Here is a 22,645-nt window from a genome sequence, read left to right on the forward strand (position 1 = left end):
CCAAGCAAGCTGGATAAATCACCATAGGCTACTTCTGCATGAGTTGATAATGCTTATTATTGCCACTAGTACCACCCACAGCACTGTCAAGCCACCATTAAAGTCAGGTAGGTTAAGTCACAGTATGATTTGAAGATTTCATCTTTTAAACTCTCCTTTCCTTTCAACAGTGACTGAGAGTCGAGGGATCCTGGAAAGCATACAGAGGTTTTCTTTACTGCCAACTTACTTGCCTGTGACATATCGTATCCACAATGCAGATGTTTCCTTCTTTCTTAAGGAAGCCAACCAGGATATTATGAGGAATTCTAGCTTGCAGTCGCGAGTGGAGTCATTTCTCATCTACAAATCCAAGAGGCCACCTGTGCTAAATGCCAGCTATGGACCTTTTTCCATTGAACAAGTAGTGCCCCAGGACTTAATGTTGTCTTCAAATCCATTTGGATCTACCAACAAGTTCTCATTTAATTGGAAACTTAAGGCCTTCATAATGAGTGACAAAATCTACCCTAGCAAGCCCAAAGTCCAGGTCCTGTTCTACATTGTGGGTAGGGACTGGGATGACTACAGCACGACGGAGAGGCTGCCCTGCCTGCGGGTGTTCGCCTTCCGGGAGACACGGGAAGTCAGAGGCAGCTGCAGGCTGAAGGGGGACCTGGGGCTGTGTGTGGCAGAGCTGGAACTGCTGCCAGGCTGGTTTAACCCCCCGACCATTGTAGCTGGCCGTAAGAAACCAATGGAGCATTCTGAGGGGAGTCCTGTGGAGCTGTACTATGCCATACAACCAGGAGACGAGAAAGGGGAATGCACCAAGGAGGATGTAAGAAAAAGTAATGGGATCCGATCAGGGCGCAATGACATTGATGAGTCGGGACCTCCATTGCAGAGGATTGGAAGTGTTTTCCTTTACCAGACACATGCAGTCCCTTCCTTAAACGAAATGAGGTTGGATAATAATATTGCCATTTGGTATGCACCAAAGACTGTCAAGCAAGGTGACATCTTGACTTTCCTTGTATCTATTGCTAAAAATTCAACAGAAGATCAATTCACGCTGAGGTAAGGCTATTTTTTCTTTTGTACCTTTCCTTTTTTTTCCTACTCTTGGTATGGGAAGTCGCTTTCTCATGTATGAATTTACCCAAAATTCTTCAATTACTTCACTACAGAAAATGAATTACAGTGGTTTGACTTGATTCTTTGTGTACTGCTCAGTCTAATACTGTATGAATTGCTGAGATTTGATCTCTTTCAGTGTGAAAGGATAATTTCAGCAAAAGGACGTAGAATACTATGTATAAAAAAATTAAATTAGTAGACCTGGATCTCATATATGTGCTAATAGGAGATAATATGTAAATTCTCCTGAACTGAGGTTTGTGGTGCTTCTAATCTCCCATTGAACTCATGTTAAGATTAGTAAAGCTCAAATCCGCAAAGGTATTTATGGGAATGGAGCAAAAATTAGGCATCTGAGATGGATTTATATGCTTAAATACCTCCCCACAGCTTGTTGTAGGCCTGTCTCTGTTTTATACTTCAGAAACTCAAGCATGCCATTACTGACATACAAAGACCAAGTCTGGAAATGAAAAACACCTGCTTTGAGTATAAATTTGAAGTTACACTCTAAGTGCCACATTGACTTGGTTACTTTCCAAGGTTTGGGATGTTAGTGGGAAGTTCAGTGCAACTGCTGATATCATCCAAGAACAAACATATCCAAAATAGTTCAAGAACAAAGGCTGTCAGACTATACTATGGTAAACTGAGGGCAGTTGTGCATTACATGCAAGTGAGATTTCCTAGTTGTCTTCTCAAGTCTGAGGCTCTGTGTGATGGCACTGTTGTGTATCTGACAATACCGTGGATGAATAGTGGGTGCAGAGCTGATTTATTTCTTTTAGCCCTTATAAATGAGTCACTGTAGCTCCATCAGAAGTGGAGCCATGTTGTACTGTGGTCACACAGGTTATTGCCAGCTATTATAATATGATGTAGACACTAGATTTATTCTAGGAGACATGGATTTGGTACCCAGTATGCCATAAGCTTCCAGTGTGATTTTACTCAAGTTAGTTAATCTCTCTGCCTCTTCTTTTTGCCCTTCTCTAACCTGGTGGGGCTGGTGACAGTGACTGCACCATGCCGTGTCCTCTGTCTGCAGCTGCAGTGCAATACAGCTTGGGCATACAGTGTATACATGGTGATGGGTATTGGTTGTCTTCATGGTTGCTGCTCCTATGCTGCAAATATCAGTAGTGTGAGAAAGTGCTGCATCTACTTGGTCTTTTTACAGTACTGACCTCTCTCATAAAGGAAAGCAAAGGTTTTCCCCCATAATATAACTATTAGGAGAAAATTGTACTAGTATTAATCTTTATTTTGAAACTGTCTCTTACATTTAGGAGTCCTAGCCTGAGTGGCAGCAAAACTTGGCAACTGTATTCATAAAGCAAGGCCAAGGGCTGCTGGCAAAATGCTTTTACCATTGCTTTTGCTCCATTGGACTGGAAATAGTGACTTGAACAGATGGAAAATATAGGATGTAGAGATCAAAAAGGAAGCAACAGTAATGTAAAACAACCACAAGTAAAACAAAAATAAAATACATAACTGTACTTTGTTTCAAAATAATTATACTGAGAGTAAACTCTATCCCATCTTCTAATGGGAAACAATCTCCAAGGTGATCATTGTGGAAGATGCAAAATACTAAGTATATAAGCTAGTGTTGGGTGCCTTTGCTCTTCTTTCTTCTCAGACTGCTCTTCTGTGCAGTAAAATATTTAGATTGGTGTATGTGAGATGGATAGACTGTTTAATTTTGTGGAAGAGTTGGGGCATAAGGGTTAATATCTAGCTTTTGTTTTTAATAAAACAGAGAAAATAAAAATACAACTTGATTGCATGGATGGGAGAGAGAGAAGGAAGGAGATAAAATGGTGAATAAATATAGATTACTGCTAAGCCCCAGGTTTTGGGCTTATACTGGATCACTGAGCCTCGAGAAACTGATTTCTCAGCTTATATCCACACATTTGCTTCCCCTTTGGTCTTAGCTAAGTCACTTATCTTCTCTGAAGCCATTTTACCATGGTTAATATAAACTAGTGTTTGAAGATAAACATGCTATATACGAGCAATGAGCAATATCTTCCCAGTGAAGCAGTGTTAAATGCCCTTATAGAATAAATAAACATTCTGTGCCTTTTATTCTATTACTTAACCTTCTTTTGAGTGCAAATTGTTTGTTGTGTTCTTCATAAGTGACCAGGTGGGAGGGTTGTGTGTAGTGTCAGTTTTAATACATCCCAGCCCAAAGAGAGCAGCTCTGGAGTCCACAGCCCTTTCTTAATGATCAAAGGCAAACCTCAAAGTCCCTTGATACTGACCAGCTCTGGACATGCTGTCTACACTGTCACAGAAACTGTTTTATCATCATTTAACATGCTGATGGCCAGAGAAGGCTGATGTCCTTTGTCACCTACAAGAAAACACTGGGTGCTTTAATAAAGTGCTGAGCTCTGAAATTAACTTTCAGAGGAGTCTCAAACTGTGGCTGAAGATGTGATGGTGCCAGTGGTGGGGATGCTGCTGCATGGTGATTTGGATTAAAGGGGAACCCTCAGACATCATGGATACAGCCACAGGAAATTCAGGATGGAAGTACATTCAGCCACAAGTTTTGAAACATGAACTTTTAAACTTTTTCCTTATTTGCTAATAAGAAATCAGCAATTTTTATCTTAGAGAAGCAGTATGTTCTGATATATATTTCACTGATATCAGTGAAAACTTGGGATCTTTGGCTAGGAGATATTCAAGAAATAGAAAGGGTAGCTGTAATTCCAAACCACAAACAGTTATCTGCTTGCTTGCTTCTACAATAGTAACTGTTTTGATTATTGGCCAAAATTCTATTTGTATTTGAGAGAGTAATATATCCTATTGCCAATGAATTGGAATGCTTCTGTTGTTTAACTTTCCATAGCATCTTTCTTTTGATGTATGCATTTTCTTGATAAGTGCTAAAATTTCCTAAGGAAAATAAACTCTTAAGCGAAAGAGAATGGAATTGGGATTCAGTTAAAGAATCCTGCCTTTATTTCTTGTATTCTGCCATGTCTGTAGCACTGTGGCCTTCATTTTCTTTAGATCCTGCTGCTGAGTGAGTAGCTATTAGAAAATATTTTCATTTGGAGCAAATCCAGTTTAGCTTCACTGGCAGCAAGAAATGTCCTATTTTATACTAAGCTGGTCCATTCCATTCTAACCCTTATATTGTTTTGAGCTTCACTGTCAAAATCTATCACTGGATTTCCAGAAGAAAGAAATAAAATGTATAAAATACCATTATTCCTATGAAAGAATAGGTTATATTTGAAGCTTGTAAAACAGATACTGTTTGAAAAGATGAACTGAAGTTTTGTGTATGATACTATTAGATTTATAAACCAAACTCAGGAGCCAGGCACCCTTTTTGTAAAGAGTTTGTTGTCTGGCTGTGGTATTTTTTAATGCCTTCCTTCTGTTGATAGTTGTGTGAATGCAGTGACTAGTGTGAAATTGTGGTATTGAATAAGCAATGCCCATCAATAATCTGGATAAACTGTCTTAAAAAGCCCCTGGAGTTTAGGTTGCATGAGCTTCACCTATTTTTTCATTTTATCTAGCAATCAATAATAAGCCAGCAAACATGAAAAAGGCTGCATAAATACATGAGGGTGGTGGAGCCGAGATCATTAGCACTCAATTTATACAGCAAGAAAATTTGAACAAGACTGACATTTTATCAAATTGCTTGTATGCTGTTCTAGTTCTGAGCTAAATCTTTTTTTCCCTAGTCCTGAATTAAATCATATTTTAGTGGTAGAAACAATCAGGCAATAAGTGGTGATCAGGAAGGTTACCAGCTACATAAAACTCTGTAATGAGATGGGCTTTTCTCTATGCCTTAGGTTTATAGGGCTATTTGATGGTATCCCCAACCTGAATATGTACATGTTCTGCCAGATTGAGAAGAATCCTAATGTGCATTTTTCTCTTCCCTTGGTAGCTTTGATTTCTTCTGTCATTTAAGCTGCCCCATCTGCATTTGAATTTAAATACATATACATATATGTATGTATATGTATTGAAAATCTTTTCTATGGTATATTCAACTGCTTCTGCCCTTTCAACTACTCTTCTGGCCTGATAAAGACAGAAAGCATTGGCCCCTGCCCCCTCAGCTGCACATTTTCCCCTGCCCTGTCACTTTTTGGGAGTCTTTGCTGTAATCTCTTCACCAAGAGATGGTACTGCTGGGAAAATGAAGTTTCTCTTGGCAGTATGACCTTGTCAGGCCAGAAAGTCTGTATCTGATTAGCAACTTCTAGAATTTATGTGTCTAAAGTTAGAGGTTGGATGTCTCTGATTTTTAGGAGGTATAAAAAGTGCATTTCCACCCACTGTAAGGTTTAGTTAGGGATAAGGATTTTTTTCATTATAACTTTGATTAATTTAGGGAGGCTAAGAACATCAGCAGAACTCAGCTTAAATTGTTTGTAGGAGGCAAATATTTGTTGTTTGTTTGTGTGTTTGTTTTCCTTAGGAATGAGGAGATTTGGGGCAATATGAGATAAATTTCTGGAATAAATGTCATTGAGTTTTATTTTCTTCCCATAGAACTTCTCAGTTCTCAATGGAGAAAATATTAGAGTCTCCTTTGTGGTTAGAAATGAAACAATATGAAAGAAGGCTGTCAGGTCTGTGCTAGATAAATGGAAGACAGATGGTAAGTGTGATTGGCACTGACAATGTGTGAGCTGCCTTGTTTGCAGGTGCTGCTCCTGTCATCCATCACACTTTCACCTAATAGTGGGAGATGTCACTGTGATGTACTTAAATTCCCAGCTGACGGATAAAGCAAAGCCAACAGGAAGAAGGGCTTGGGTGAGGGCAGTTTACTGGGAGCAGCCTGACTTTAAGGTGTGTTAATACAGATAAAGAAGTATCAAACATTGTGTTTTGAGATAACACGCAGCGTGTTCTGTCCTGCTGTATGCGTGCTCTCCCCAGTGTTGTTTGATCTGTGTGAGGATTTCCCATTGTTTTATCAGGACCAGGGATTATATATTTCACACCAAAGACTTTTCTGAGGGAGCCAGGGACAGCCCTCACAGTGGGTCACTGCCCATCTGCCTCCTGTTTCCTTGAGAATGAAACTTTCATGTTGTTGTTCTGGGACAGGGAAACATGCACCTTTAAGGAAGTTCAGAGGCTCACAATGCTGAGTTCTTGTCATCTTTGGATGTCTATTTATAAAGCAAGGCTTATCCATAACCCCTTTCAGAGTTTCTTTCTAGGTCTGATGTGCCCCAGTTGCAGTGCGGTGTCACCCAGTGACAAAGTTATACAGGTCTTTTATCAACCTGCCGTCTGTCAAGAATCCCTTTGCCAGGTCTGGTTGTTGTGATGAACACATCCATTCCAGTTTCTCATACTTCACGTTTAATTACTGACAAGTTAGGAGCTGGATACTGCGTCCTGCGTGCTTTTCATATATTCTTGTTGGCGCTTACTCTGCTTGTGTTAATCTTAGTGGCCAAATACATCTTCTTGTTAATCTTTGGATTAATGAACTTCCTTCCCCTTTCTTTAACATGCTAGGAAAGCACTCTGTTCTATCCAGGTGAGCATTTTTTTTTCTATTTTCAAAAATACTTTATTAAAATAAAGCACATTGAGGAATAGAAGGCATTTTCATGAAGGTGGGGGAAATCTACTTGAAATTATTATTGGCTTCTCACATTGTTTCATCAGCTTTTATATCCCATTGCATTCAAATCGTGTAAGAATAGAGGAGAGCAGAACTACTATTATGAAATCAGCATACATGCTGGCTGATTTATTCAACCCACAAAGAGTATCGATAGTAATAGCTTATGATAGATATTCATAATGCAAAATAATTAATCAGACGTGCATTATTGTAGATCAAGTCTGATCTAGGTAGGTAACAATTTAAAATAATGAAACTAAACTGCACTGACTTGCAACACATGGGGTATTGCCATTAGAATATGAAAAACAGCGCCAGATACTGAGTTTTGATATTCTGTATGGTTGCCCAAACTGATCCTAGAAGCTTCTTTACTGAAGCACAGGGTTAGTGTAATATTTATGGGCATTTCATAGCATTGTCTGCAGAGTTATTGTGGGAATAATGTTAGTTTTCTAAATTTTGATTAAGGTTGACATATTTAGAGCTTGTTTCCAAATTAAGTAGTATTTTGTTTCCATTGGCTGTTTAAAAAATGTATGTATATTACATTCTCATGATCTGCAAAACCAAAAGGCCAATTCTCCCCAGATTCTCGCAAGGACAGTGCAGTGGATTTGGTGCCATGCAAGCTGTACTGGGGAGAGATCCTCAGCTTGGGAAAGTTGCTGTTTTCCATTACAATGAAGTCAAAGGGTCTGACCAGCAAAATATTATGGAGCTACTTAAACGGTTCTCTGTGACTCATCTATGTGACTGTGCATTTATCTGATGCAAGGAAATATGTGGAAGTAATGTAGGGAAATCTTAGTTTCCTACTGTTGTAATTGAGGCCACCTTATTCCTTTTTCAATGGTACTGTAAGGTTGATTTCAATGTGCCTTATAAAGCTGAGCTACAAAAAGTTTTTTTTTGCAGATCCTTGAATCTAATACCCAAACTTTTAAGTGTTTGTGTATAAAGATTGTCGTCTTATTTGAGGAATTACTTGCTTCAAGTCTGCATTACTCAAGCTAACAGATACTGAAAATGGCTTTAAATCATTGGGTTTTTTTTCCTTGCTTTCTTGCTTTGTTTTATATATATATTTTTTAACTGATAGGAGTGTTTGCCCCCGGTTAGTGTTCATGTGTTAAAGCATTTTTTCTCTGCAAGCAGAAATGGTAATAGATGTTGATTTGCGTTACCAATGTAAAATAGAAAAACCTCTATGTTAAAATACCCTTTCAGAAATGTGCCTGCGATCTCGCCTTTGCAGACACAGTAATTGCTTTGCCAGTCTGTAGGTTGGAGCAATCTGTAAAAACTAAAAGAAAAATGTCTGTCTCCACCAGCTGAAGCAATTGTTTGTGGACGGATTCAAACCCAGATGCAGAAAGTCAATTTTCAGCATTATCGCTGTAGTTCAGGGAGACATTTAAATAGGCCTTCCACTGCTGAAATGGAAGGGGGAGGAAGGTGAGCTATAGATATGTGCTAAAAGAGAAAGGAGGAACAATTGAAGAGCAATAAACATCAAAGCTGCTGGAAGCAACAATATGAACTTACAGCTGAGTTTCAGCAAAAGCAGTTATTGTACTTGACTCTTTTGTATCATGCATTCTAGTAGATTTTGCCCCTTTCGACTAAATGCCTTCCTGTGATGATACTTCACCTTCTTCAATATCATTTCAATCTTTAATACAGGTGCTGGAGAAGCAGAAAACCCTTTTTAAGAAGTGCTGAAACATTTAGGCAAGTGTTAAATTCAACATTGCTAGGAAGATACTGTGAGGGGCAAGGTGGGCTGGAGGGGAGGAGAAAGGAGGATTGAAGACAGGGTGCTCAACCTTCAGGCCAGAGAATGTCAACAGGTGCCTTGCAGAGGAAGAATTTACTCATGTTCATCTGGAAGGACTGACTGCTGCCATTTCTCTTTTATTTTCAGAGATATATTAATTTCTCAATGAACTAAATGTGACGGTTCTTTGCAGCTGTGGGGGAAGATGGAACGATAATGGCTGTTTGGTTTTTTTTGGAAAACAGGTTCCAAATGTCAGTCCATAAATGTTTTAAAATAGGAAAACATTTGCCACAGGGTTGCAAATGAGCTGTCTAAGGCCTAACTGAATAAATAAGTTAACTGCAGAGAAGAATTAAGAGAAAGAGGAGATGGGTAGAGAGAAGGGCATTCCCCAAGATAAATTAACATCTGTGAAATAAAATACTTTTAAATGTATGCTAATGGCCTAAATGTTTCCATATTCAATTAAGTAATAAGTCCCCAGTTGGCAATATCATCCCCAAACATTCATTTACTAAGTGAAGGCTCCGCTGGGATGGCAACGGTGCCATAATGAACTGACATGGGCAGTAAGACATGATAATGCCTACTTCAGAGGGAATTACCACTTTCATAATGCAATTTACAACAGGAATGTAGTTGTTAGAAGAGCTTTTTTTTTTTCCTCTTCATTATGACAGTGTAATTATGACTCTAGTGGCTCAATAATTTCAAGAGGAGTGAGTTACCAAAGCTTTTGTACTGAGTGTTCTCAGGCACTTTTAATATGGGACTAAGTGCTGCTGCTTTGATAAATAGTAATCAAATGGAAGGTTTACACAGAACAGCAGCCTACTTAAAGCTGATCTCATCCTCCTTCACCACTTTCTACTTAGAATGCACTTTATGTTATTTCTTTTTCTGTGTATAATTATTTATCCATTTGATCCAAAAACTCAAAACCATGTAATAGTTGTTGTAAATCGGTTTAGTTCAAATCAGCCATAACTATAGCAACAAGCTCTCTTAAACTTCATAGACTTAGAAAAATCTGACTCAATTTTGAAGTCAGGAGAGCTGAAAAAAGAAAGGAATGTGTGGCTGAATTGCCCAGTGTCAAGTCAAGAGCAGAGTTGATTATTTTTCCTCTTTCACTGTACCAGAATGCCTTCCAGCCTCCCTGTTTGATATATTAAGCACACCAGCAGGTTTTGAAGATAGGTCAGACAATACATGGGGAATAGCTAGGATTTTTTTTCTTCCGTCTTCATTTAATAGACTTTTGTTCTGTTTGCTCTCAAAAAGAACCAATAGCTTTAATATACAGTTTCTCTCTTCTGCCATCAGAATGCCAATGTGATGCCTGATGAACATACTCTCAAGAATCCTTTACCTAATGGGCATGTTAAGCCTAGTAATTATCAGTTGTTTTTCTGCTCTGCTACATATTGTGTTCAGTAACAGGTACACACTACACTGAGAAATCTTTCTGTGGGCCAGTGACAGGTTTCTGATCAGCCTCTCTTCCCCTTGCTATGGAACTGAACAAATAGATGCAGCATTCTCGGCCACTTTCAGTTCTCAGTGAATACAGCTTGGAACATTGCTGTTTTCAAGACCTTACCATGTTAGTAACCAAAATGTAACACTGAATCGACCTGTGGTCCAACATGTGTATCCTTTTCATGTACTGTATGTGCCACACAGGAAAAAATGTTGGAAGAGCAGTCTGTGATTTCTGGTTGATGCAAAGGGGGTGCAGCCCTCTGTTTCTGACCCTCCCATGCTTGAACACAAAAGAAGGGACGTGTAAACCAAGAAAAAGCAGTTTAGCAAAGTTGATGAACATCACGTTTGATAACAGTGGTAAAAGATAAAAAGAGTTAGAAAAATAGCAACAGACAGGCAACAGGTTTATTTTTTTCACCTGATATGGCATAAACAATATGAAAAGGTCTTTAAGCAGGAGATGCTCTCAAAGCAGAAGAAACAGTGCTTTGATAACACTGATTTCAGCATAAAGTTCAACAGACACAAGCTATTTGTTCAGGGCCTCCAGCAGTGATGGTAGCACTGCTCATTGCCAGAATGAGCAATTGTTGTATTGCCTTGTAAAAGGAGTGTATAAGCTACAGGTTTATGCATAGATTTCCATCTCTCCTGCATAGCTGGAGTACAAAGGTAGCTTGCTTAAACTTATCTCAGTATCAAGTGTGCTTCTCTGGGTGCTTGAGATCCTGGCTGAAGCACGCTGTGCTTTCCTTCCTGCTCATAATTCCTTGCAGAAGTAGCCACAGGAGCTCATGTATACCTAGGTTTTGTCCCAGGAGAATTTCAAGTGCAGGTGGAGCATCCTGAAATAGGAGCTTGAAAATGCACCCTGCTATCTTGGTTTTGACGCAGCCAGTGATGCCTGTCTAAGTGCTGTAGAGCAAGCTGGGTCAGAAAAAGGACTTAAGATTGCCTCCAGCATTTCCTGATGTCTGGTTTACTCATCTCTGTGCAGAGCACTGGGAATTGGGAAAGCCATTCTTAAAGGAGTAATCCTGCCCTTTTATAAGTAACTAGGATGCCTAATTGAGTCCATAAATGTAACTCCCTGATCACTCTCTTAAAGGTTGCATGCAGTGTAATGTTCGTGGATTTTCAAGTGAGCAACCTAAAGTTGGAAATGAGTTGCAGCCTGTATTTAAGAAGTCATATTTTCTAACTGATTAGATCTCACTAAATCTGCGTGGCAGCATATAATCAGTAACAAGCCCAATTCCTATTAGGATACTCTTATTTATGACTGACCAACATACCCTCATCTGTCATCACTTCACTCTTACAATCTGTTTTCTAAATAAAATCATAACTTAACCATATGTTTGACAGAATTATGTAGCAGCTTTAGTGTGTTTATTTTTCACTCTGCTGTATGTATCAGTCTACACTCAGACTCAAAGTCTGTTCTTTATTACTGCTGTAAACTCAACTGGGCTATTTGTATCCTGTGGGCATTAAGAGAACAGCCATTTAGATTCAGATTTGTCTGGTGACTGAGTGTAGGAAGCAGCATTTGAGATCCTTAAGATATGCATTACTTTTCCTTCACAATGATTACAGTTTAAAGGTTTGGGATTTACAGAAAATTGTTTCACAGAACTTATAGTACACTATTTTATTTTTCCTTTTATTGGCAATCAATTTTTCACAAGATGAGGCAGAAACAAGTCGTTCAGATGCCAGCCTTCTCTTTGGCTCTTGGCACATCATGGTTTAATCTTTGAAGAATATCTTATCAGCTGATTGGGCAAATTAAAACCTGGCCAGCTGCCATACAGAACTCAGAAAGCAGCTGCTAAATCATTGTGCTTTATGGGGGAAAACTGGTATGAGGTGAAACACTGGATATAAACAGTGAGAGAAGACGATATATGTATTCCAATCCCAACAAAAACGACTTGATTTCAGATACATGTCAGGATTGCTGTGCATTGCTTTTCAGGTAATAACTGTAGCTATTAAACCAAAAGAACTGATTGTCTCAAACCTTAATACAGTCACAGGAGGAGAAAAATGACATTGTACCAAGGTAGAAAATGAGTCCTGTTTCTGTTCCAGTCACTTAAGCACACTTTGCAAATGGAAGTCATTCAGATAGGCTGCAGCTGGACTTGGAAAGGGATATGCCATGGGTTTGGCACCTGAATGTGTTTTGTTTTGATTGTGGATGTGGAATTCTTCTTTCTCTTATGGATAATGCTTTTGGAATTCTGTCCAGCGTCTAAATTGCTTTGTAGCCTAGATGCTACTGACTGCTAATGGTGGTGTATTCCTATTGTGTTTATAAGCTCTTGAAATTGAATTATGGTTAAGGTTTGTGTCAGAATGGAGGCTGCATAGTTGGGATTTCTAGAGTTGTCAGAGCCAGCGTTTGTAGGACCTCACTCAGCAAAGAACTGTCTGCATGTAGTTACTTTGTCAACGTGAATGAAGTCTTCCAAAGGTCAGCAGTAACAAGCTTAGTGATATAAAATATAAAAATAGGTTTGTAATTGGGAAGATGAATTAATCAGGTGACAAACATTTTCAAATTATAACTTGCATATTCATAATATAAGTAATGCCATCTCTTCTACATTCCTTTGTGTACGCTAAGAGCCCCTTCTCGTATGGAAACCATGTACTTCCTTGCACTGTCAAAAAAGTTAGACTTCTTTCATTAGCAGTAATTAGTAACCACATAGTGAACTCATCGTCATTGGTCTTAGGCAAGAAAGATGTGGCAGCAGCATTAGAGCGGATCCTTTTCTCTGGACTGCAAAGTGGAGATAGGCTGTGCAAACACTCCTGAAAATGACAGGGACAGGTTGTTGCATCTAACAAGTGAGCTGAGGGTGAAAAAAGTAGTTGGGTAAAAGCAGGTTGAAATGTAAAATTATTATTTAGATGAATGAATTTGGAGAAGCTTTAGTACCTTAGGAAAGCTAATAGGCACAGTACCTCTCAGGGTGTAAAAAATGAGTGGTTCCTCCTGTTTCCATGGGAAATTTATAAGATCAATTATACGCATCTGTTTGGGAAGATTTATTAAACTTCTGAAGAAGTTTTATAGACGTCTCAAACTACTGGTGAAAATGATGTGTGTTCTGGAAGCAACATGGCTTGTTTTAGATGCATTATGGATGCTGCAGGTGTTTCCAACCTTGAATAAATCATTTCAAGTATTTTTAACTACCTGTCTAGGAATCTTGAAATGAGAAATAGGCTTAATAAATAATTTATTGTGCAGAACAGGAGCAAATATGTATACTACACCCCTTGATTTCCAAACACATCTTTCTAAGCAAAGCCATGTGATTTAACACGCCTTTGCAGTACAGTGCTGGTTTAGTTATGTCTTAAAATAGACTTGTATGCAGTGAACCTGAGCTATCCTCAGTGACCAATGAAATCAATGGGCAGTTTTCTAGTGATAGTAATGTCAGCAGCACGATTTGGTGCTCTTGAGTAAAAGCCTTTTTCAATTCTTCTGGTGCTAGAACTGCTTTGCAGGGGCTGTTATCTTATTAGCTAGCACAGTTTTGAAACAGCTCCAGTGTATGTCGACAACAATGGCTAGGATTTCTGAAGGGTATTCTAAGGAAGCCAGAAAGAGAGTAATGGGTAGAGAGATTCCTTAATGATGAGTAAATCTCATGGTTTTATCGAGTGAATGCTAAAATGAAAAGAGCAGAATAGCGCAAGATAAGAAATGCTGCAAGTGGAATGGAATTGGTGCAGAGAACTCCTTGGAAGTGTGGAAGTAGGAAACAGGGTTGAAAATGGCTTTTTTGCAAAGATATAAATTGCATCTGTTTTCTTCGTGAGTTAGTCTTTCTCTGGAATGCTGCTATCAGTGGTAGTTGTGCTTCATTAGTCCCTAATTTTGAGTTCACATGTGAAGACAGTTTACGGCTCAGTTGTCAGTCAGTGCATAAAAAATATTCCCAAATTTCACTCAAAATTTGCTCTTCAAGGGAAAACTTTGTCATCAGATGATTCATTGTAACTGTATGTACCGCAGTTATTGCATCCCTGCTAATGCAAAGAGGATTTGTTTAGCACACTGCTTGCATTTGACTCCCAGGTGCTGTTAATGGATTTTCTTGTCTTCAGAGTGAGTTTGGTTTTTGACCAGGTGGACTGAAAGTTAATTAGTGCGCCATTTAATGCTGTTGCATTAAGTGTGTGCATATATATATATATATATGTATATATGTAGTGATAGTTCTGTCAGAAAGTCTCCTAGAGGGAAGGTCTTCAAATTGCCTTCAGGAAGCCTTGTCAGATTAAATCGTTGGGGGTTTTGTTTCTAGCATGCACTATTTTAGTCAATCTCCCCCAGCAGTCACTCCCTGACTTCCAGGCACATATTTATGGAAGAGGAAAAAATTCTTTATTTAGAAAAAACCTGAGGCACATTTGCCCTTTGTTACCCACAGTTCTCCCTCTACAGTGAAGATGCCCTGCACGGCTCTGTTCTGTGCGTGCATTCATGCCATGTGCCACAAGGGACCCAGTGTGCCCACGATGGTTGTGTGTTCTGGCTGATAGCATCTGTTTCTTACACTCGAGCAAGAAATGTCCAAATAAAGATGAAGAACTACCAGTGTTTTTGCTCAGGAAACATCCTCTCCAGTCAGACTCCGCATCCCCATGGAGTGGGGAGTGGGTAGGTCTTGTTACATGTAGTGACTGGTGGTTTTATGCTGTCTTTTCCCAAAGTGGCTTTGCTGCAACAAGCAACTTCTTGATAATGTTTGCAACAGAAGCAAAGAGTGATTCCTAGAAAAAGAAAGCAACCCTATAGGAAATTTCCATCATTGAAATACAGCTGAGTTACAGGTTTTGCCATAAGTGTTATAAAATCCTAATAGACAATAGTCCTAATAATAAGACAGCTTTGTGATGATGATTGCTAAAATATTTATGCCTGACTATAAATTTCAATGTATTTGCTTGCAAAAGTAATATGTCAAGAGAAAAAACAGTCTTTTCATCAATCTATTAGCGGCAGCCAGCAGGTCTGTCAACTAGAAGGGGCTTTTTATACCATAAATTATGCTTCTCTTTCCATTTCTCATGTCTGGAAATGCCAGTTCCAAGGGAATCTCAGTAGCAACGAAGAGGAGGATGCGATTTGCTGCCTTCTTTCCATAAGAGCTCATGCAATTACATCCTTGTTTTCCCAAGCCCTATATTGGCCTTGTGTGACCATAAGCCCCCTTGGACTCCCCTTCATATCTCTTTCACCATGCCATAGCATGGTGATAAGGAATACATTTAAATACCAGCCACACTTACAACACTCCCTCAACCCTTTGGTTTCTTTGTTGTTGTCATGGCTTGCTTGCTTGTGCTCTTTGCTTTCAGCAGGTGTGTCACATCATCATCAGCTCTCTCACAGCAGGACCCATAGTGGCAGGGGCCATTGTTTAATTAGTCCCTCTACAAAGTGCCTCAAGCTGCAAAGGCAGTTGTTCAAAGGAATGTGCAGTGGAGCGTGACGCACAGAGCTACCTTTATTGTGGACTTGAAATAGGTCTTCAAAGAGAACTTTTTCTATAAAGATTCTGTGAAAGGTAGCTGATGAGCTGCTAATTTCAATGAGGTAGAATGAGCTGCAGACCTAATTTTTCATTACCAATGTTTACTGATTCATTTACCTCTGTACTTGGGAGTATAATTGTGTGATTTTTAGAATGATAACATTGTATGCACCTTATGTACAAAGGAATTCTAGCTATTGCCGGAGAGACATTCTTTATGGAAAGCATACCTGCCCTTCCTCTCCCTTAAACTCATTTGAGAAAAAAATTGATCAAAGAATGTGAGAGTAACATCTGTGACTCTTCACGAATTACTTGGAAATACCTTGATGTGAAGGTGAAGCGAGGCTGGGTTAGCTCTGCTCTTGCACTAGAAATCTCTAGTGTTGTATCTGGGATCCAAGGGATGTGGTACTTCTTAAATCAGAGTGGTTCCACTGCCACATTGTTATCAATGGGACTATTGTCCCTGAGCCTCTTCAGTAAATACAAGACCAAGGTTAACATCTCTCTGCTGTGTTAGCTCACTAGGCTTTGTGTTTTTTTTTATTAATGTGAATTTTAACCCAGTAGTCAAAATACCATTGTATTATATTCTGCTAGCATCAATTGGCTGTGGTGCTTCAGTTGGTCACAGAAGTAGGTGAGACTTGTACAGTACGTTTCATGGAATAGAACATACTGAATGTCTCAAAATGCCTACTATGAGAACAAATCTCTGTTGCTACTGGTATCTTGTTTGACCAAATGATCCTTATTTTTTGTGTATTTTCTTAAATGGGTAATACTTAGTCACATCTAGTTTTTGGTATCAGATTTGACACGTAAGTGTTAATGTTTGGTTTGCATCCTGAGCGTACTTTGAGTCTCTTTGTTTGCCCTCACCTACTTTGCTCTGATCTTTTTTTGAACATTAATTTTGAACACAGTGCTGTCAATATCACTCTAAGACCTCCTTCCAAAACAGGTTTGAGTTCTGCAAATCCACTTGGCAGGAGAGCAGAAGTTAATTGATCAGAGGCGAGGCTTAGCCAGCATACATTGGGGTTTTACTGGATCTGAAAGATGCCTTAATCCCCAGGCAGACTATTAATTTCCTTCTTACTACAACCATATGGGTTTCCCATGCTGAATGGTAGTGTTATTCTCTGTTATAAAATCCTTACTTTCTAATAGGAGCGTGGGGATTCCTAAAACTAGAGCTTACATTTCTCGTGATTTAAAGAATGAGAGAAACTTGATTTCTGACAAACTCATGGTTGAAATTATTTTCCTAGGTCCTTTCTCTGCAGGCTTTCTCTCTGCATCAGATTTATTCAGCTTTCTTCTATCTCTCTCTCAGCACTTTGTTGTTCATCCATTTCATCAATTGTGTTGATGTTTTGATTGCATGATGAAACAGCTCGTTGCCAGGCAGATTTAGTCCACCAGCTGGTAGCCAGCAATACAGCCATTTTCCTCTCAGAAACAACAGCCTGCTGGCCATTTTTGTCCAGTCTTTAGGGTGTTAACATTTTGGATGACTGCTCCTGCAGAGTGGTAATGGTTGATAATTTTGAACAAGTAAGATATGTATGTAGGCTCACCAAAACTTCTTACAACATTTATTTTTCAGAAAAGCAACCTCTAAAATCTGTAAAAATTACAGTGTGTTAAAGCTTTGTAAACTTAGATGCTGACTTTAACATCAAATAGGAGAAAAATGTTGTATACACTCTAATTTTCACTCAGTCCATATTTTAAGCTTCCATATTTCACTTTATGGCAATTAGCTTTGACCGTGGCTATGAGGTCAGTAGTGTTTTCCTACCCATCAATTCCACAGTAGGTTCACTTGAACAATTGTATGTGGTGAGGAAAAGCCTCCGCTTCCTTTTCATCTTTCTTATATTCAAATGCACAAATAGAATAAATGAGTCTATGGAATTGCATGAAATTTGAGGCTGAGAGGAAGTGCAATTATTAATTTTTCAGGATTTACATGTGGAGAGGATTACCAGCTGCTTTTGTGTTCCTGCAAAATAGCTCTATCTTGGAGAGCAACTGACAAGGAGGGTTTTGTGTAATTCCGAGTCATCTCTGTTTTTGCTTACTTGGATCAGCCCAGACCTCCTCTATGATTCTTCCCACATAAAAATCAGAATCATAACTGTGCTGCGACATGCACCGGGGTTCACTGCTGCAACTGTACACAGGCAGTACTGTGTGTACCCTATGTTAAGGACAGAATAATTTTGAAGAGTGTCATTATTGTATTAATTGAACTCTCTTCTGCATCAGCGGCTGTGCTGTGATGTTAGGGTTTGCCTGCAGCAGAACTCCTTGCTATTATTTAGCAAATGTTGTTTTGGGAGCCACTCGTGCAGATGACACAGAAGAGGTTAAATGTGTCAGCATGGATGTATAGCATACAGCCCCAGATTTTATGCATGTAACAAAAATCACTATTTGATTTGCTTAGTGAATATCCATTTAATGCTGATAGCAACGCTTTGAAGCAACACAGACTATTTCTCTGTTAAAGAATTGGAGCCCTTTAATTATACATTAGTTTACATTTTCTTTACTGTAGATCTGAATTGATAAACCTTAAGTAATGCCATTAGGAATCAGCAAAATTGCTCCCACGAGTTTTTGAAAAAAGGCTTTGCAGACTCAGGGTTTTTGCAGCGCAGCTTGTAATATGCTGCTTTTTCTTTTGCTTCTCTGATGCTGTTCTTTGAACATCTGACATGTATGTCATTGAGTGAAGGACAAACAGTTCATATGGATCCATGTGTCTCCTTTTTTATTAATTCTGGGACAAGATAATGCTGTGGTACAGCTCGCTGTAAATTGCTCCTGTGGTACCTCCTAGAGGGGTCTGCATGCAGGGAATGGATGAGAGAATTTGTATTTAAAGTAACTGTATTCACAACGCATATGATGTCCAGAAGATGGTTTTGTCTGCAGCTGTGGGAAGTTGCTAGGGAACGTTGCTAACTCATTTTCGCTGATCGGCCTTCGTTAGCACTACTGAGGTAATCTTCTCATTCCTTACTCAGTGATACTGTCATTTTGTTTTGCATTAGGATGTGATTTGGAAGTAGCTCAGAACTGTCCTGCTTACAGATTTTGAAATAAGCTTTCAAATGATGAATTGATACCACATCCAAGCATTGCATCCTCCACTAAGACTGCTCTGAGTCTCAAGTTGTCACTGTCGGGAAATGAAAGGGCAAATTCAGAGCTGAGACTGACCAAAACAGTCTTGCATCAGACTCTGCTTTACAGGTAAACTCAGAGAAACAGACTTTCCCCATCCCATGTGGATAAATATCCCAGGGTAACTTCTCTGTATAGAGCATGCCCTTATGTCTTCAGAGAGATGAGCATTTCACCTGCTTGCTGTAGCTCTAAATCTGCCAGGAGCCTCAACTGTGGTTTGAATCTGAGCTGTTTTCTCTGTGAGTAAGTCCAGAGCTTTCCTGAGCCACTTAAGTATTGATACACACTGCTGTAGCATCAAGCAATCTATTCCATCTGCTGGCTCAACTTGCAACTCTTCTGGCATCTCTGACAGGCACAGCCTCTTCTGATGCCTGAGACTGCACAAGAGCACCAGGCAATTTGTTCCAGTGCTTTGCCATCCTCCTTAGTCATAAAAAGCTTTCTTGATGTGTAAATATCCCTTGTCACAGTGTAATCCCATTGATTCTTGGTAGATACAGAGAATATTTCTGCAACTGTCATCTTTGGAAGACTCATGCTGTGTGGTCCATCAGCCTTCGCTTCATTCACTGCGCTCCTAACATTCTCAGCCAATTTAAGTGAATCCAGAGCTCCTTCTCTTGTTGCATGCCTGCTCAGCATAGAAATGTATGCAAATTCAGAGACGCATACACATACATGTAAATGTCCATACAAAATTGTTTTGTTATTCCTTGCTTGGTTTTACTCAGCCTACAATGGGTAGCTGGATAATCCCTCATTATGCGCACCTTGTGCTCTGGATGGCTCTCTGGGGATTGCTCACAGTCAGCTCCCCTTGCTTGCTTTGGGTAGCTGCTAGCTGCTGTTTTTTCACCTGTAACATAAGGTAAATGACATTCGATTTTCTGTGCACAAAATCCCCAGTCATTTGGTAAGTTTTCACCCCCTTTTTAAAGCAAAGTCTTATTAAAGAACTTGTCTGAAGCACAGGCAGTGCTGTTAGCTGTTTTACTGTTGCCTGGTCAGGAAAGGAGGGAATACGCTGCATTGTTTTCCTTTTACAGGCAATTTAGAAGGATACATTTCAGACTCTACATCATATTTTGCATTTATTTTGGAAACTGTAGTTGGAAGCAGTCTGTTGGGCTCCCAACCACTTTAAATCAGCAGGCATTGCTATTCATCTTCGTCTTTCATTTCTGTAAACAAACAGCTTCCTTCACATACTTGAATACATAAATATTTAGTTTAGCATTGTTGCTCGTTATTTCTCAGTTTTCTATTCCTGTAGGAAAAAGTGCCATACAGCCTGGAGAGGTGACAGTAAATCACTGCTCCATTACAGTACTCTATTTGGTGAGTAGCTTGGGGTAAACAAAGTGTGGACTCCCTTCTCCCTCTCAAACCATGAACCTTAAGACGGTATCTCTCCTTCAGCATCTCTGTCATTATCATATCATTTATATTGATATATGGCTACAGGCTGGAGCACCAGCTTGTCCATCAGCACAATAATACCTCCTCAGAATAACTCTTCAAAGTAATATTGCCAGTTGTAATAGTGGTGTCTTATCTAGCCTGTTACTGAGATTTTGCCTCTTGGTAGCCTCTGTTTCTATAATGTCATTTCAGGATACACCACTGCTATTTTCTTCCTGCTTGCTTCTTTGCCACTTATCTGGCATTGCATATATTCCACAAGGTGAAAGCAGCAGAAAGGTGCACCAGCCAGGCTGCTACACACCCATGAAGTATATGAAAAACCTTTTCTTTTGTGCTGGGAGTCCCAGGATGACAGCTGCTGGGATCCCTAGGGAGGCACAGTGCTATTCTTATTACTCACACAACTTCTAAGGTTTGCTTCCTGGTCTCTGACTCAGGGTTTGTTCCACAAGAGGAAGCTCCAGTTCTGCAGAGCATCAGAAGTTCTGGTTCCTACTGAGAATTGGGGTCTCTCACGACCTGTTTAATAAACCAAATAGAGGTCAGACTACAGACCATATGTTTCTCCTATAAATTGATTTGTAAATGCTCTTCCCTTTTAATTCTCCAGACACTGGTGTATTTTGCATAATTTAATATTAACTTCCTTTTTGAAAGCCACAGGCATAAAATCTAAATCTGTATGCAATGCTTGCATTAGTATATATATCTACAACAGCATGCATGTAAAATATAAACACCATGGGCAGTTTTCTCAAGTCCTAGAGATGCGNGTAGGTATTTGTTTTGAACATAAAAATGAACATGAAAATTCGACATTACATCTTTCTTGTGAATGAAAAAGCACAGTATTACAGAGAGATCTTTTTCACTTAACTCCTGGTATGCAAAATTCAACTTTTGAATCCTAAATCTGTCCTGTGCCCTTGTACTAATTGAAATAAATCCACCTGGACTCTATTCTTTTGTAATATCTCCATTTGAACGAAGGTAGTTTGGTATCTGGGTGGAATGGTTTTTCCTCCTGAAATGTTAATTAGATGGGGAACATGTTATACTTTGGAAAAGCTGCATTGCAAACCCGTAGATAAACAGATTGATTTAATTTTAATCTGCTTTCGTGGTGATGCATAATGATAACTGGTTTCTGTCTCACAGGGCTGAAAACCACAGACCTTAATAAGAGTTTGTGGGTATATTATACAGCTTTAAATAGCTTATGTTGTGCTAGATCGCTCTCCATAAATTATTCTCACTCCATCAGTATCTCAGGGACTCCCGATTCTCTTCTGTTGTGGATTTTCAATCAGTGAAACTATTAGTGTAACCTGAAGAAACTTTAAGGCATCTTCTGAAAGCAACTGACAGTACTGGTTTGTATATGAAGTAGTCAGTTGGGAAAATAAGTGCAAGGCTTTCTAGCCTTGCAGAAGCCACTCTGTATATTATATCCTGGTATCCAAATATTCATTTTTATAAGCTGGGTCAAGGTTGGTCTAAAATGAAAAGCTCGGCGTTCAGATGGTTAGTATGAGGTCTCTTGATATATGATCCAGCTAAAGCCAGAATGATTGGCAGCAGTCTACAGGACTGGGTCGTAAGACGTATTTTTCCATATCTGCAATTAGAATAGAGAACCCTGAGGTTGCTCAGCAAAATTAAGACCTTGGGAAGGGAGGAGGTTGCTTCTGGAGGTGAAATATTGGCATGCAGATGTCATGTGGTCTTTGCTGGGTCAAGATTAGGCTCTGGGCAGTAAAAAGCACTGAAGATAAATAGAAACTCCCTCACGTTATTTCTGAAGAACTTTCAGCAAACATAGTGATGAGTCAGATCTGGAGCACGCAAAGTGGCAGCAATGTCTGCTTGGTGCCGGGGAGGTCTTGAAAATATACCCTTCTGCAAACAGTTTATCTGCCACCTTCCTGACACCACTGGTAATAGGATGATAACTAGGGGTAGTACCAGTGTTAACAGTCTCTCTCTCTCTTTATTTTTTTTGCCTTTGCTTTAATGTGGAAAGTAGCTCACTTTCTCAGAAGCAGCGTGAAGAGTTCCCTTGGGCCTTTGCCCTGAATGCTTGCAGGAATAGAAAGCTAGATTTAATGTCATGGGTCTGAAACACCTTTATTTAGAGCTGCTTAGGGGTTACACTCTGTTTACACTCACTTTGTTTTGGAGTGAAGCAATATGTGTTATTTGTGTGCTGCATGCAGGACACGGTCAGGACTGAAATGAGGAGGGGGAGCTCTGCCTGTGGCACACAGCTCCTGTGTGCTCCTAACCTTTCATCTCTGACATGTCTAGAGGGTGAATTTGTGTGTTCTGGCTCTCTCTTTCCCTTCTCTGTGCTATTTCAAACCAGACACTTTGTCGGCAGTATCCCGTGGCACTTAGCAGTACACG

The 22,645-nt window shown here is 39.5% G+C and overlaps 1 protein-coding gene across 3 annotated transcripts in view; it reads left to right on the plus strand.

The window, feature by feature from the left end:
• Positions 1-22,645, plus strand: part of TMEM132D (transmembrane protein 132D) — a 176,336-nt gene that overhangs the window by 35,782 nt on the left and 117,909 nt on the right. For 2 of the 3 annotated variants that reach the window (XM_015878477.2, XM_015878476.2), the window contains exon 2: positions 171-1,059. The exons of the other annotated variant lie outside the window; for it this stretch is intronic. In XM_015878477.2, coding sequence (XP_015733963.1) covers positions 171-1,059 — 889 coding nt within the window. The remainder of the gene's footprint in view (positions 1-170; positions 1,060-22,645) is intronic. 3 annotated transcript variants of the gene reach the window in all.

The sequence above is a fragment of the Coturnix japonica genome, chromosome 15, assembly GCF_001577835.2.
Source record: "Coturnix japonica isolate 7356 chromosome 15, Coturnix japonica 2.1, whole genome shotgun sequence".
NCBI classification, from domain to species: domain Eukaryota; kingdom Metazoa; phylum Chordata; class Aves; order Galliformes; family Phasianidae; genus Coturnix; species Coturnix japonica.